Source organism: Aythya marila (genome assembly GCF_965140915.1).
Source record: "Aythya marila genome assembly, contig: HAP1_HAP1_SCAFFOLD_90, whole genome shotgun sequence".
Taxonomy (NCBI): domain Eukaryota; kingdom Metazoa; phylum Chordata; class Aves; order Anseriformes; family Anatidae; genus Aythya; species Aythya marila.
The window spans coordinates 1-15,034 of NW_028137636.1; the positions used below are offsets into that span (position 1 = coordinate 1).

Below are 15,034 nucleotides of genomic sequence, written 5' to 3' on the forward strand. Positions count from 1 at the left end.
CCCTCACCCCCCTCTGCACCCCATTTTCCCCCTCCAACCCCCCCAAAATCCCCCCTTAACCCCCCCCCCACCCCCCCCACCCCCTTTAGAGCCCCCCCCCAAATTTTGGACCCCCCCCAACCCCCCCATTTCCCCTTGAACCAACCCCCCCACCCCCAATTCCCCCCCCCCAATCCCTTTATGCCCTGATTCCTCTCCCCCAACCCCCCCAAAAATTTCCCCTGACCCCCCCCAACCCCCCCCACCCCCTTTAGAGCCCCCCCCCAAATTTTGGACCCCCCCAACCCCCCCCATTTCCCCCCCCCCCCCCCCAGCAAACTCCGCGCCAAGCTGGGCCTGAAACCCCTGGAGCTCTCCGCCCCCAAAAAAGGTAATTCCACCCCAAAAAAAAACCCAAAAACCAGCTACCCCCATTCTGGCGACCCCCCCACCCCCTCGGGGGACCCCTAAACATTTTGGGGACCCCCCCACACGTTTTGGGCCCCCCCCCAGAGGCCGGGACCCAGGAGCAGCCGGTGGTGGCCGAGGCGCTGAACCCCCTGGTGCTGCGGCAGCGCCAGGAGATCCGCGAGCGCCTGGCGGCCGCCAAGGAAAAAAGGCTGCACAACCAGAGGCTGGGGTGAGGGGGGGGCAAAAAAAGGGGGTGGGGGGGATTTGGGGGGGCTGGGGGGGGATTTGGGGGGATTTGGGGGGCTGGAGGGGGGATTTGGGGGGGGTTTGGGGGGGAGTTGGGGGGAATTGGGGGGCTAGGAAGGAGTTTGGGGGGGGATTTGGGGGGAGCTGGGGGGGATTTGGGGGGGATTTGGGGGGCTGGAGGGGGATTTGGGGGGAGCTGGGGGGATTTGGGGGGGCTGGGGGGATTTGGGAGGAATTGGGGGGGATTTGGGGGACTGGAGGGGGGATTTGGAGAGGAATTGGGGGGATTTGGGAAGGATTTGGGAGGCTGGAGGGGGGATTTGGGGGGGATTTTGGGGGTTGGAGGAGGATTTGGGGGGAGCTGGGGGGAGTTGGGGGGGCTGGAAGGGGATTTGGGGGCTGGAGGGAGGATTTGGAGAGGAATTGGGGGGATTTGGGAAGGATTTGGGGGGCTGGAGGGGGGATTTGGGGGGGATTTTGGGAGCTGGAGGGGGATTTGGGGGGGCTGGAAGGGGATTTGGGGGAGGGTTTGGGGGGATTTGGGGGGGGTTTAGGGGGCTGGACGGGGATGCAGGGCTGGGGGGTGCCAAGGAAAAAAGGCTGCACAACCGGAGGCTGGGGTGAGGGGGGGGGAAAAAAGGGGGTGGGGGGGCAAAAAAAGGGGTGGGGGGATTTGGGGGCCTGGGGGGGAGTTGGGGGAATTTGGGGGGAGTTGGGGGGCTGGAAGGGGATTTGGGGGGAGCTGGGGGGGCTGGAGGGGGGATTTGGAGAGGAATTGGGGGATTTGGGAAGGATTTGGGGGGCTGGAGGGGGGATTTGGGGGGTGGGGAGGGGGCTGGAGGGGATTTGGGGGGTAAATGGGGGGCTGGAGGGGGGATTTGGGGGGAATTGGGGGGATTTGGGGGGAACTTGAGGGGCTGGAAGGGGATTTAGGGGGGATTTGGGGAGCTTGGGGGGAAATTGGGGGGTTAGAGGAGATTTGGAGGGTAAATTGGGGGCTGGGGGGGATTTGGGGGGATTTTGGGGGGGATTTGGGGGGCTGGAGGGGGGAATTGGGGGAGATTTGGGGGGCTGGAGGGGGGATTTGGGGGGGTGGGGGGGGAATTGGGGGGCTGGAGGGGGGATTTTGGGAGGTATTGGGGGGGATTTGGGGTCTGGGAAGGAATTTGGGGGGGATTTGGGGGTTGGAGGGGGGATTTGGGGGGATTTTGGGGTCTGGAGGGGATTTGGGGGGTAAATGGGGGGCTGGAGGGGGGAGTTGGGGGGATTTGGGGGAGTGGGGAGGGGCTGGAGGGGGGATTTGGGGGGCTGGGGGGCAATTGGGGGTCAGAATTGAGGGGCGCTGGATGGCTCGGACGCTTTTTGCCCAAACCGGGTGTTTTTTTTTTGCCCAAACCGGGCGGTTTTTGCCCCAAAACAGCAAGGTGAAGCCGCTGGGCGAGGCCGAGCCCTGGCTGGACGACGCGGCCGCCTGGATCGAGCGCAGCCGGCAGCTGCAGCGCGAGAGGGAGCTGGCGGAGAAGAGGGCGAGTTTTGGGGAGAAAAAGCCGGGTTTTGGGGCAAAACCGACGGGTTTGGGTTAGAGGAGAGGGTTTGGGGTGAAACTGCTGGGTTTTGGGTAAAACTGAGGGGTTTGGGGTGAGTGCTGGATATTGGGGTGAGATGGATGGGTTTTGGGGAGGAATTGCCGGGTTTGGGGTGAAAAAGCCAGGTTTTGGGGAAAACTAATAGGTTTGGGTTAAGAGAGGGGATTTGGGGTGAAATCACGGGGTTTTAGGTAAAGCCGAGGGGTTTGGGGTGAGTGCTGGGTTTTGGGGCAAGATGGATGGGTTTTGGGGAGAAATTGTCAAGTTTGGGGCGAAATTGTAGGCTTTTGGGTAAAACTGCAGGGTTTGGGGTAAAGTGAGGGGTTTTGGGGTGAAATTGCTGGGTTTTGGGCAAAACGGAGGGGTTTTGGGGTGAGATGGATGGGTTTTGGGGAGAAATTGCCAGGTTTGGGGTCAAACTGCAGGATTTTAGGTAAAACTGACAGGAGGGTGCATGGGGTTTTGGGGCGAAACTGTGGGATTTTGGGCAAAACTGACAGGAGGCTGGGTGAGGGCTTTGGGGTAAAAAAAGCGGGGTTTGGGAAAAATCAACAAGAGGGCACGTGAGGGGTATGGGGGTGAGATGGGTGGATTTTGGGGTGAAACCACAAGGTTTTGGGCAAAACCGTGGGGTTTCGGGGTGAAGCTGCTGGGTTTTGGTGGCGGGGGCGGCGGATTTGGGGTGAAAACGGGCGTTTTTAGGCCAAGCTGCTGGAGGAGATGGAGGAGGAGTTCGGCGTCGGCGCCCTGGTGGAGGAGGAGTTCACGCGGCGCCGCAGGGTGGGGACACCGGGGTTTGGGGACACCGGGGGGGGGTTTGGGGACACCCCTGGGGTTTGGGGACACGGGGGGGGGGGGGTTGGGGACACCCCTGGGGTTTGGGGACGCCCCATGGGACACCCTTGGGGACACCTTTAGGGTTTGGGGACACTCTGTGGGACACCATCGGGGATTGGGGACACCCCTGGGACACCTTTAGGGTTTGGGGACACCCCATGGGATGCCTTTGGGGATTGGGGACACTTTCGGGGACAGGGGACACCGTTGGGGACACCCCTGGGGTTTGGGGACACCCATGGGACACCTTTGGGGATAGGGGACACCTTTAGGGTTTGGGGACACCCTGTGGGACAGCTTTGGGGACTGGGGACACCTCATGGGATGCTTTTGGGGACAGGGGACACCATTGGGGACACTCCAGGGGTTTGGGGACACCTCATGGGACACCCTTGGGGACAGGGGACACTGTTGGGGACACCGTGGAGATTGGGGACACCATTGGGGACACTCCATAGGACACCCCACATGACACCCTTGGGGTTTGGGGACACCTTTAGGGACAGGGGACACCCTTGGGGTACCTTTGGGGACTGGGGACACCATTGGGGACACCCCTAGGGTTTGGGGACACTTTTGGGGACACTTTTAGGGACAGGGGATGTCACTGGGGACAGGGGACGCCCTTGGGGACACCTTTAGGGTTTGGGGACACCTTGGGGACAGGGCATGGTTGGGGACCACGCAGTGGGGTCGATGAGTTATTGGGGACACCGTGGTACTGGGGGACACTTTGGGGACACCATTGGGACCGGTGTCCCCCCCGATGCCACATGTCCCCCCCTTGGTGACACGTCCCCCCTGTGTCCCCAGGAGCTGTACAGCGCCCGGGACCTGCAGGGGCTGGCGGTGGAGCACGACCCCGGCGCCATCCGTGAGGGACAGACGCTGGTGCTCACCCTCAAGGACAAAGGTGACACCGGGGTCCCCGGGGGACCCCAATTTTGTCACTGTCCCCTCATTTGGGGTCCCCTTGTCACCGTTTTGTCACCGTCCCCTCATTTGGGGTCCCCCCAGCCGCCATTTTGTGTCGTCTCCACTATGGCCGCCATGTTGGGGTGCCTCAGCCGCCATTTTGTGACTGTCCCCTTCTTTGGGGGACCCAAATTTTGTCACTGTCCCCTTTTTTGGGTTCTCCCTGCCCACCATTTTGTCACTGTCCCTTCATTTGAGGTCCCCTTGTCACCGTTTTGTCACCGTCCCCTCATTTCAGGTCCCCCCCAGCCGCCATTTTGTGTCTCTTCCCCTATGGCCGCCATGTTGGGGTGCCTCAGCCGCCATTTTGTGACTGTCCCCTTCTTTGGGGACCTCAATTTTGTCACCATCGCCTCATTTGGGGTCCCCTTGTCACCATTTTGTCGCTGTCCCCTCATTTGGGGTCCCCCCAGCTGCCATTTTGTGTCCCCTCACCTGTGGCCACCATGTTGGGGTGCCTCAGCCGCCATTTTGTGACTGTCCCCTTCTTTGGGGGACCCAAATTTTGTCACCGTCCCCTTTTTTGGGGTCCGCTTGTCACCGTTTTGTCACCTTCCCCTCATTTGGGGTCCCTCCAGCCGCCATTTTGTGTCCTCTCCACTATGGCCGCCATGTTGGGGTGCCTCAGCCGCCATTTTGTGCCCCCTTCTCCCCCATGCCCACCATGTTGGGACCCCAACCGCCATTTTGTGACCCCCTCCTCACCATGGTCACCATGTTAGGATGCCCCAACCTCCATTTTGTGACCCCCTCCTCACCATCACCCCCATTTTGGGGCACCCCAACCACCATTTTGTGACCCCTTCCCCTCATGCCCACCATGTTGGGACCCCAGCCGCCATTTTGTGCCTCCTCATGCCCACCATGTTGGGGTGCCTGGACCACCATTTTGTGACCCCTTCCCCTCATGGCCACCATATTGGGACCCCAATTGCCATTTTGTGCCTCCTTCCACACCATCACCCCATTTTGGGGCACCCCAACCTCCATTTTATGACCCCCTCCTCACCATTACCCCCATTTTGGGGCACCCCAACCACCATTTTGTGCCCCTTCTCTTCATGCCCGCCATATTGGGACCCCAACCACCATTTTGTGCCCCCTTCCCCTCACGGCCACCACACTGGGACACCCCTCAGGACATTTTATGACCCCTTTTCCCCCATGCCCACCATGTTGGGACCCCAACCGCCATTTTGTGCCCCCTTCCCCACCATCACCCCCATTTTGGGACTCCCAACCGCCATTTTGTGCCCCCTTCCCCTCATGCCCACCATGTTGGGACCCCAACCGCCATTTTGTGACCCCCTCCTCACCATGGTCACCATGTTAGGATGCCCCAACCTCCATTTTGTGCCCCCTTCCCCCCCATCACCCCCATTTTGGGACCCCCCAACCACCATTTTGTGCCCCCTTCTCCTCATGGCCACCATATTGGGACCCCAACCGCCATTTTGTGCCCCCTTCTCTTCATGCCCACTATGTTGGGGGTCTCCAGCCACCATTTTGTGCCCCCTTCTCCCCCATGCCCACCATGTTGGGACCCCAAACACCATTTTGTGACCCCCTCCTCACCATCACCCCCATTTTGGGGCACCCCAACTGCCATTTTGTGCCCCCTTCTCTTCATGCCCACCACGTTGGGACCCCAACCGCCATTTTGTGACCCCCTCCTCACCATGGTCACCATGTTAGGATGCCCCAACCTCCATTTTGTGCCCCCTTCCCCCCCATCACCCCCATTTTGGGACTCCCAACCGCCATTTTGTGCCCCCTTCCCCACCATTTTGGGGTACTCCTGACCGCCACTTTTTGCGCCCCCATACCACATCCTCCCCCCCTGTCCCCTGACCCCCCCCATCCGTGTCCCCGTCCCCTGACCCCCCCCTGTCCCCGTCCCCGTCCCCAGGGGTGCTGGAGGAGGCGGAGGACGTCCTGGTGGACGTGGGGCTGGTGGACGCCGAGAAGGCGGCCGAGAACGTGGAGCGGCGCCGCGCCAAGCCGGACTACGTCCCCTACGAGGACGAGGACCCCGCCAACGCGCTGCAGGTGCGGCCGGGCCCCCACCCCATAACCCCCATCCCTATAAACCCCCCGACCCCATAACCCCCATCCCTATAAACCCCCCGACCCCATAACCCCCATCCCTATAAAGCCCCCGACCCCATAACCCCCATCCCTATAACCCCGTTGTCCATATAACCCCGCCATCCCTATAAGCCTGCCATCCTTATAGCCCCCCATCCCCGTAACCCCTGACCTTATAACCACCTGACTCCATAACCACCTCATCCCTATAAACCCCTGACCCTATAACCCCCTGACCCCATAACCCCCATCCCTTATAACCTCTGACCCCATAACCCCCATCCCTTATAACGCCTGACCCCATAACCCCCATCCCTTATAACGCCTGACCCCATAACCCCCATCCCTTATAACCTCTGACCCCATAACCCCCATACCTTATAACTCCTGACCCCATAACCCCCTTGACCCTATAACCCGTCTCATCCCTATGACCCCCACCCTATAACCCCCCTGACCCTATAACCTTCCTGACTCTATAACCTCATCATCCTTATAACCTCCCTGACCCTATAACCTCCCTGACCCCATAACCCCTGACCCCATAACCCCCATTCCTTTAACTCCCTGACCCTATAACCCTCCCTGACCCCATAACCTCCAACCCTATAACCCCCCTGACCCCATAACCCCCATTCCTTTAACTCCCTGACCCTATAACCCTCCCTGACCCCATAATCCCCATCCCTTATAACTCCTGACCCTATAACCCCCCTGACCCCATAACCCCCCTGACCCCATAACCCCTGACCCTATAACCTCCCTGACCCCATAACCCCCGACCCTATAACCCCCCTGACCCCATAACCCCCGACCCTATAACCTCCCTGACCCCATAACCCCCGACCCTATAACCTCCCTGACCCCATAACCCCTGACCCTAAAACCTCCCTGACCCCATAACCCCTGACCCTATAACCTCCCTGACCCCATAACCCCTGACCCTATAACCCCATCATCCCTATAACGTCCCTGACCCTATAACCCCCCTGACCCCATAACCCCTGACCCTATAACCTCCCTGACTCTATAACCCCCCTGACCCTATAACCTCCCTGACCCCATAACCCCCGACCCTATAACCTCCCTGACCCCATAACCCCTGACCCTATAACCTCCCTGACCCCATAACCCCTGCCCCTATAACCCCCCTGACCCCATAACCCCCCCGCAGGGCCCCAAGGAGCGCGTGGTGCTCCCCAAATACGAGGAGGTGCTGGGCCCCGCGCCGCGCCCCAGCTTCCGCCTGGGGGCCATGGGGACGGCGCCGGGGGGCGACAAGGACGGGGGGGCCGCCCCCCGCCCCCCCGGCCCCGAACCCCAGAGCCTGGAGCTGCCCCCCCTGCGCCTGGCGCCCGAGTACCTGACCCCACAAGAGGTGGGTTTGGGGTGGGTTTTGGGGTGGGTTTGGGGTTGGGTTGGGGGGGTTTGGGGGAGTTTGGGGGGGTTTGGGGGAGTTTGGGGGGGTTTGGGGCGGGTTGGGGGGGGTTGGGGTCGGTTTGGGGGGGTTTGGGGAAGTTTGGGGTCGGTTTGGGGGGGCTTGGGGTCAGTTTGGGGGGATTTAGGGTCAGTTGGGGTGGGTTTGGAGTCGATTTTGGGTCAGTTTGGGGGATTTGGGGTTAGTTGGGGTGGGTTTGGGGGAGTTAGGGTCAGTATGGGGGGGTTTGGGGTCAGCTTGGGGTCAGTTTGGGGGGGTTTGGGGTCAGTTTGGAAGGGTTGGGGTGGGTTTGGTGTCGGTTTGGGGGGATTTGGGGTCGGTTTGGGGGATTTGGGGTCAGTTGGGGTGGGTTTGTTTCCTTTAGGGTTGTTTTGGGTGGATTTGGGGTGGCTTTGGGGCAGTTTGGGGTAATTTTAGGCAGCTTTGGGGCAGTTTTGGGCGGATTTGGGGCAGTTTGGGGGTAATTTTAGGCAGCTTTGGGGCAGTTTGGAGCGGATTTGGGGCAGTTTGGGGTAATTTTAGGCAGCTTTGGGGCAGTTTTGGGTGGATTTGGTGCATTTTTGGGTGGCTTTGGGGCAGTTTGGGGTAATTTTGGGTGGATTTGGTGCATTTTTGGGTGGCTTTGGGGCAGTTTGGGGTAATTTTGGGTGGATTTGGTGCAGTTTGGGGTAATTTTAGGCAGTTTTGGGGCAGTTTGGGGTGTGATTGGGGTAGTTTGGGGAAATTTTAGGCAGCTTTGGGGCGGATTTGGGGCGGATTTGGTGCAGTTTGGGGTAATTTTCCCCTCAGGCTCCTCCGGGGAGCTCTTTTTGGGTCCGATTAACTTCTATCTGGTTGAGAACCCCTATTTTTGGGTGGAAAACACCCAAATTTGTCCCCCCCCCGGCAGTGCGAGGGCTTCCGCCGGCCGCGGCGCCGGGTGCGCCGGCTGCGTCGCCGCGAGCGGCTGCGGGCAGACGACCTCCTCCCCCTGGCCCCCGGCGACACCCAGGGCGATTTCGGCTCCAGGTGGGTGCTGGGGGGGCACCCATGGGTGCTACGGGGTGGGGGGCACCCTCCCGCTGCCCCTTTTTCCCTTTATAACCTCAATAATTCGTGCCCCCCCCCCCCCCCCCCCCCAATTTGCGCCCCCAGATCGCGGGGTCGGGGCCGTCGGGTGCAGGAGGAGGAGGAGAAGGGGGAGGCGGAGGGGGGGGGCGCAGATGGAGCCCCCCCCCCATCCGGGGACCCCCCCGGGACCGGGGTGGCCCCCCCCGGGTCCCCCCTGCCCTCCGATGACACCCGGGTGGAGAGCATGGACATCAGCAGTGATGGTGAGTGGGGGGGGGGGGATTTGGGGGGATTTTTGGGGGGGCTTGGGGTAAATAATGAGGGCTGGGGGGAAAAGGGGGGGGCTTTTGGGGGTAATTAGGGTTAGGGGGGGATTTTGGGGGGGGATTGGGGTAAATAATGAGGGCTGGGGGGAGATGGGGGGGGCTTTTGGGGTAATTAGGGTTAGGGGGGGGATTTGGGGGATTTTTGGGGGGGATTGGGGTAAATAATGAGGGCTGGGGGGAGATGGGGGGGGCTTTTGGGGTAATTAGGGTTGGGGGGGGATTTGGGGGGGGTTTTAGGGGGGCTTGGGGTAAATAATGAGGGCTGGGAGGAAAAGGGGGGGGCTTTTGGGGGTAATTAGGGCCGGGGGCTCGGGGGTAATTAGGGTTGGGGGGGATGGAGGGGGCTTTTGGGGTAATTAGGGCCAGGGGCTTTTGGGGTAATTAGGGTTGGGGGTGGATGGATGGGGCTTTTGGGGTTAATTAGGGTTGGGGGCTTGTGGGTAATTAGGGTCGGGGGTGGATGGAGGGGGGGGTAATTGGGTTTGGAGGGGGTTTTTGGGGTAATTAGGGTTGGGGCCAGATGGAGGGGGCTTTTGGGGGCAAATAATTAGGATTTGGGGCAAACAGAAGGGGCTTGGGGGGGGCACACAGAGCTCCTGGATATTTGGGAACACCACTGGGGGGGGGCACCCCAGACCCCCCCCCAACCCATCCCTCCTCCTCCCCATCTCCCCCTCCACCTCCCCTAAATTCCCTAATTTTTCTATTTTTCCTTTTTTTCTAATTTTTTTTCCTTTTTTCCCCTTTTTCTCTCCCCCCCCACAGAGGACGCGGCCCCCCCGGGTTCCCCCCCCCGGCTGGAGGAGGACGAGGCCGAGCAGGAGCTGCAGCAGCAACTGGAGCGCGGCCGCCGCCTGCGCCAGCTCCAGCAGCTCCGCGAGGCCTCCGGAGACCCCGTGAGTGCCCCCCGGGGGGGCCCACCGTTTAATTACCCCCCCCCCCGACCCCAAATCCCCCCCTAGGGCCACCCAAAACCCACCAAGTCCCTCCCAGAGACCACAAATCGCCGTAATTTCCCGCAAATGGGGACCCGAAATCCTTCCCAGGGACCCCAAATTGCCCTAATTTCACCCAAATGGGACCTGAAATCCCTCCCAGGGACCACAAATTGCCCTAATTTCCCCAAATGGGACCCCAAATCCCTCCCAGAGACCCCAAATCACCCTAATTTCCCCCAAATAGGACCCAAAATCCCTCCCAGGGACCCCAAATCCCCCAGTGGGGACCTGAAATCCCTCCCAGAGACCCCAAATCCCCCCAGTTTCCCCAATGGGGACCCCAAACCCTCCCCCGGGGACCCCAAATCCCCCCCTAGGGCCCCCAGTAGGGCCCCCAAATCCCTCCCAGACCCCCCAAATGGCCCTAATTTCCCCCACATGGGACCCCAAATCCCCCAGTGGGGACCCCAAATCCTTCCCAGAGACCCCAAATCCACCCAATTTCCCCCAATGGGGACCCCAAACCCTCCCCCAAGGACCCCAAATTCCCCGGGGACCCCAAATCCCTCCAATTGGGACCTTTAAAAATCTCTCATTTCCTCCCCAAAAAAGGTGCTGGAGCTGGTGCAGCGGCGAGGAGGGGGGGGACGACGACGGCGGCGGCGGCGGCGGCAGCGGGGGGGGGTCCCGGGCAGGACCCCCGGAGCGGGGCCATCGTCTTCAACGCCACCTCCGAGTTCTGCAGGACCCTGGGGAGATCCCCACCTACGGGCTGGCGGGGAACCGCGAGGAGCAGGAGGAGCTGATGGTGAGGGGGGGGGATAAATGGGGCTGGGGGCACTTAAATGGGGGCTGGGGGCACTTATATGGGGTCTCTGGGGGATAAATGGGGGCTGGGAGCACATAAACAGGGTCTGGGGGGGATAAATGGGGCTGGGGGGGCGCTTAAATGGGGCTGGGGGCGGTTATATGGGGTCTCTGGGGGGATAAATGGGGGCTGGGGCAGTTAAATGGGGGCTGGGGGCACTTATATGGGGGTCGGGGGCACTTACATGGGGGCCAGGGGCTCTTAAAATGGGAGTAGGGGGCACTTATATGGGGCTGGGGGGGGATAAATGGGGGCTGGGGGGGTGCTTAAATGGGGCTGGGGGCAGTTATATGGGTCTCTGGGGGGATAAATGGGGGCTGGGGCACATAAACAGGGTCTGGGGGGATAAGTGGGGGCTGGGAGCACATAAACAGGGGCTGGGGGGGCGCTTAAATGGGGCTGGGGGCGGTTATATGGGGTCTCTGGGGGGATAAATGGGGGCTGGGGGCAGTTATATGGGGTCTGGGGGCACTTATATGGGGGTCGGGGGCTCTTAAATGGGAGTAGGGGGCACTTATATGGGGCTGGGGGGTAAATGGGGGCTGGGGGCAGTTATATAGGGGCTAGGGGGGAATAAATGGGGTGGGGGGTGCTTAAATGGGGCTGGGGGCAGTTATATAGGGGCTGGGGGGGATAAATGGGGGCTGGGAGCAGTTATATGGGGGCTGGGGGCTCTTAAATGGGAGTAGGGGGCACTTATATGGGGCTGGGGGGGGTAAATGGGGGCTGGGGGCAGTTATATAGGGGCTAGGGGGGAATAAATGGGGTGGGGGGGTGCTTAAATGGGGCTGGGGGCAGTTATATGGGGTCTCTGGGGGGATAAATGGGGGCTGGGGGCACATAAACAGGGTCTGGTGGGGATAAATGGGGGCTGGGGGCAGTTATATGGGGGCTGGGGGCACTTATATGGGGCTGGGGGGGATAAATGGGGCATGGGGGCAGTTAAATGGGGGCTAGGGGGGATAAATGGGGTTTGGGGGGGTCCTTAATGGGGCTGGGGGCAGTTATATGGGGCCGGGGGCTCTTAAATGGGAGTAGGGGGCACTTGTATGGGGCTGGGGGGGGGATAAATGGGGTGGGGGGGTGCTTAAATGGGGCTTGGGGGCAGTTCTATGGGGTCTGGGGGGATAAATGGGGGCTGGGGGCAGTTAAATGAAGCTTGGGGCAGTTAAATGGGGTCTGGGGGCAAAAGGGAAGGGGTTTGGGGCAAATGGAGGGGGTTTTGGGGCAAATAAATCAGGACTGGGGGCCGGTGGAGGGGGTTTGGGGGCCAACAGGGGAGGTTTGGGGGCAAAAGGAGGGGGGTGGGGGCAAATAAGGAGGGCTGGGGGTGGTTGGAGGGGGTTTGGGGTAAAAGGGGAGGGGGTTTGGGGCCGGGGGGGGGGTCCCCACGCCCCTCACCCCCCACCCGTCCCCCCCCCAGGACTTCGAGCGCGACGAGCGCCCGGCGCCCCCCGGGGCCCCCGACTCGGAGGGGGAGGAGAACGTGGGCTGGAGCTGCGTCAACCTGGCCGAGGAGCGGCAGCACCAGGACGTGAGGCACCAAAACACCCCAAAATCACCCCAAAACACTCCAAAATCACCCAAAAACACCCCAAAATCACCCCAAAACACCCCAAAAACACACCGAAACACCCCAAAACCACACCGAAACACACTAAAATCACCCCGAAACACCCCAAAATCACCCTGAAACATCCCGAAACACCCCCCAAAAAAAACAAAAACACCCCAAAATCACCCCCAAGAAACCCAAAACCACCCCGAAACACACCCAAAATACAGAAAATCACCCTGCAACACCTCAAAACCCCTCCAAAGCACCCCAAAATCACCCTGAAACACCCCAAAACACCCTGAAACACCCCCAAAAAAAACAAAAAACACCCCAAAATCACCCTGAAACACCCCCCAAAAAAACAAAAATACCCCAAAACACCCCAAAATCACCCCCAAGAAACCCCAAACCACCCCGAAACACACCCAAAATACACAAAACCACTCCAAAATCACCCTGCAACACCTCAAAAGCCCTCCAAAACACACTAAAATCACCTCAAAGCACCCGAAAATCACCCCGAAACACCCCAAAATCACCCTGAAACACCCCCAAAAAAAACCAAAATCACCCTGCAACACCCCCAAAAAAACCAAAACCACTCCAAAACACCCTAAAATCACCCCAAAACCACCCCCAAACACCCCAAAATCACTCCCAAACACCCCCAAAAACCCAAAACCACCCCAAAATCACCCTGTAACACCTCAAAACCATTCCAAAACACACTAAAATCACCCCAAAGCACCCTAAAACTGCCCCAAAATCACCCCAGAACGCCCAAAAACACCCTGAAATACCCTGAAACACCCCAAAATCACCCAAAACCACCCTGAAACACCCCAAAACCACTCCAAAACACACTAAAATCACCCAAAATCACCCCGAAGCACACCTAAACCACTCCAAAACACACTAAAATCACCCAAAATACCCTAAAACTACCCCAAAACACCCCAAAAACACCCAAAACCAACCCGAAATCACTGAAAAACACCCCAAAAACACACCGAAACACCCTAAAAGCACCCTGAAACACCACAAAACCGCCCCAAAGCCACTCCCAAAATGGGGTCATCCCCAAACACCCCGAAATCACCCTGAAAGACCCCAAAATCACCCCAAAAACACCCCAAAACGCCCCCAAAACTGGGGGGCACCCCAAAACCGGGGGGAACCCTAAAACACCCCAAAACCACCCCAAAAACAGGGGAACCCCAAAAACCACCCCCAAAAATAGGGGAGCCCTAAAACACCCCCAAAACGTGGGGGCACCCCAAAACCACCCCAAAAATGGGGGGGAGAACCCCAAAATGCCCCAAAACACCCCAAAACAGGGGAACTCCCCCCAAAAACACCCCAAAAATGGGGGAACCCCCAAAACCAGGGGGGCACCCCAAAACGGGGCCGGCACCCCACAAAAAAAGGCCCCCAAACGGGGGCTTTTGGGGGCACATCCGGCAGCTTTGGGGGCACTCTGGGGGTCTGGGGTGGTGCGGGGGGGTCCCTAAAACGCCGGGGGCCGGTCCCTTGCGGCGTTTTGCCCAATTTCGCTGTTTTTTGCCCCAGTTTTCAGCGTCGTCCACCACCATCCTGGACGAGGAGCCCATCGTCAACCGGGGCTGGCCGCCGCGCTGCTGCTCTGCCAGAATAAGGGTGGGGGGTTTTGGGGGGGATTTGGGGGGTTTTGGGGGGATTTTGGGGGGTTTTGGGGGCCCTGGGGGGATTTGGGGTCCTTGGGGGAGGGTTTGGGGTCCCCATTGGGGGAAATTAGGGGGGTTTTGGGGCCCTAGGGGAGGATTTGGGGTCCCTATTGGGGGGATTTGGGGGGTTTTGGGGGGATTTTGGGGGGTTTTGGGGTCCCTGGGGGGATTTGGGGTCCTTGGGGGAGGGTTTGGGGTCCCCATTGGGGGAAATTCAGGAGATTTGGGGTCTCTGGGAGGGATTTGGGGTCCCTATTAGGGGGATTTGGGGGGTTTTGGGGCGCCCTAGGGGGGGGATTTGGGGTCCCCAGGGGGTTGGGGTCCTGGTAGGGGGGATTTGGGGTCCCCATTGGGGGAAATTAGGGGGATTTGGGGGTTTTTGGGGGGCCTTGGGGGGGATTTGGGGTCCTTGGGCGAGGGTTTGGGGTCCCCATTGGGGGAAATTAGGGGGATTTGGTGTCTCTGGGAGGGATTTGGGGTCCCTATTGGGGGGATTTGGGGGGTTTTGGGGGGGCCCTAGGGGGGGATTTGGGGTCCCCGGGGGTTTGGGGTCCTGGTAGGGGGGATTTGGGGTACCCATTGGGGGAAATTAGGGGATTTGGGGGGTTTTGGGGGGCCTTGGGGGGGATTTGGGGTCCTTGGGGAAGGGTTTGGGGTCCCAATTAGGGGGATTTGGGGGGATTTGGGGTCCCTGGGAGGGATTTGGGGTCCCTATTGGGGGGATTTGGGGGGTTTTGGGGGGTTCCTGGGGGGATTTGGGGTTCTTTGGGGAGGGTTTAGGGTCCCTATTGGGGGAAATTGGGGGGATTTAGGGTCTGGGGGGTATTTATTGTCCCAATTGGGGCAATTTGGGGGGTTTTGGGGTCCCGGGAAGGCATTTGGGGTCCCAATTGGGGCGATTTGGGATGATTTGGGGTCGGGGGGGTGCGTTTGGGGGTTTTGGGGTCTCGGTGCCCCCCCCCTTGACCCCGTTGCCCCCCCCCCAGGGCTGCTGGAGACCACGGTGCAGAAGGTGGCGCGGGTCAAAGCCC

General features: G+C 60.1%; 1 protein-coding gene across 1 annotated transcript; it reads left to right on the forward strand.

Moving 5' to 3' along the window:
- Positions 1-314: 314 nt before the first annotated feature.
- SART1 (spliceosome associated factor 1, recruiter of U4/U6.U5 tri-snRNP) lies at positions 315-15,031 on the forward strand (the record flags this gene model as incomplete). The annotated part of the gene is made up of 14 exons (XM_082785100.1): positions 315-370; positions 493-619; positions 2,057-2,162; positions 2,925-3,002; positions 3,873-3,972; positions 5,944-6,083; positions 7,297-7,500; positions 8,450-8,568; positions 8,695-8,873; positions 9,702-9,832; positions 10,487-10,682; positions 12,166-12,276; positions 13,870-13,956; positions 14,990-15,031. Coding segments are annotated over 14 exons (1,676 nt in total), but the record flags the coding sequence as incomplete, so codon positions are not given.
- Between the last annotated feature and the right edge of the window lie 3 nt (positions 15,032-15,034).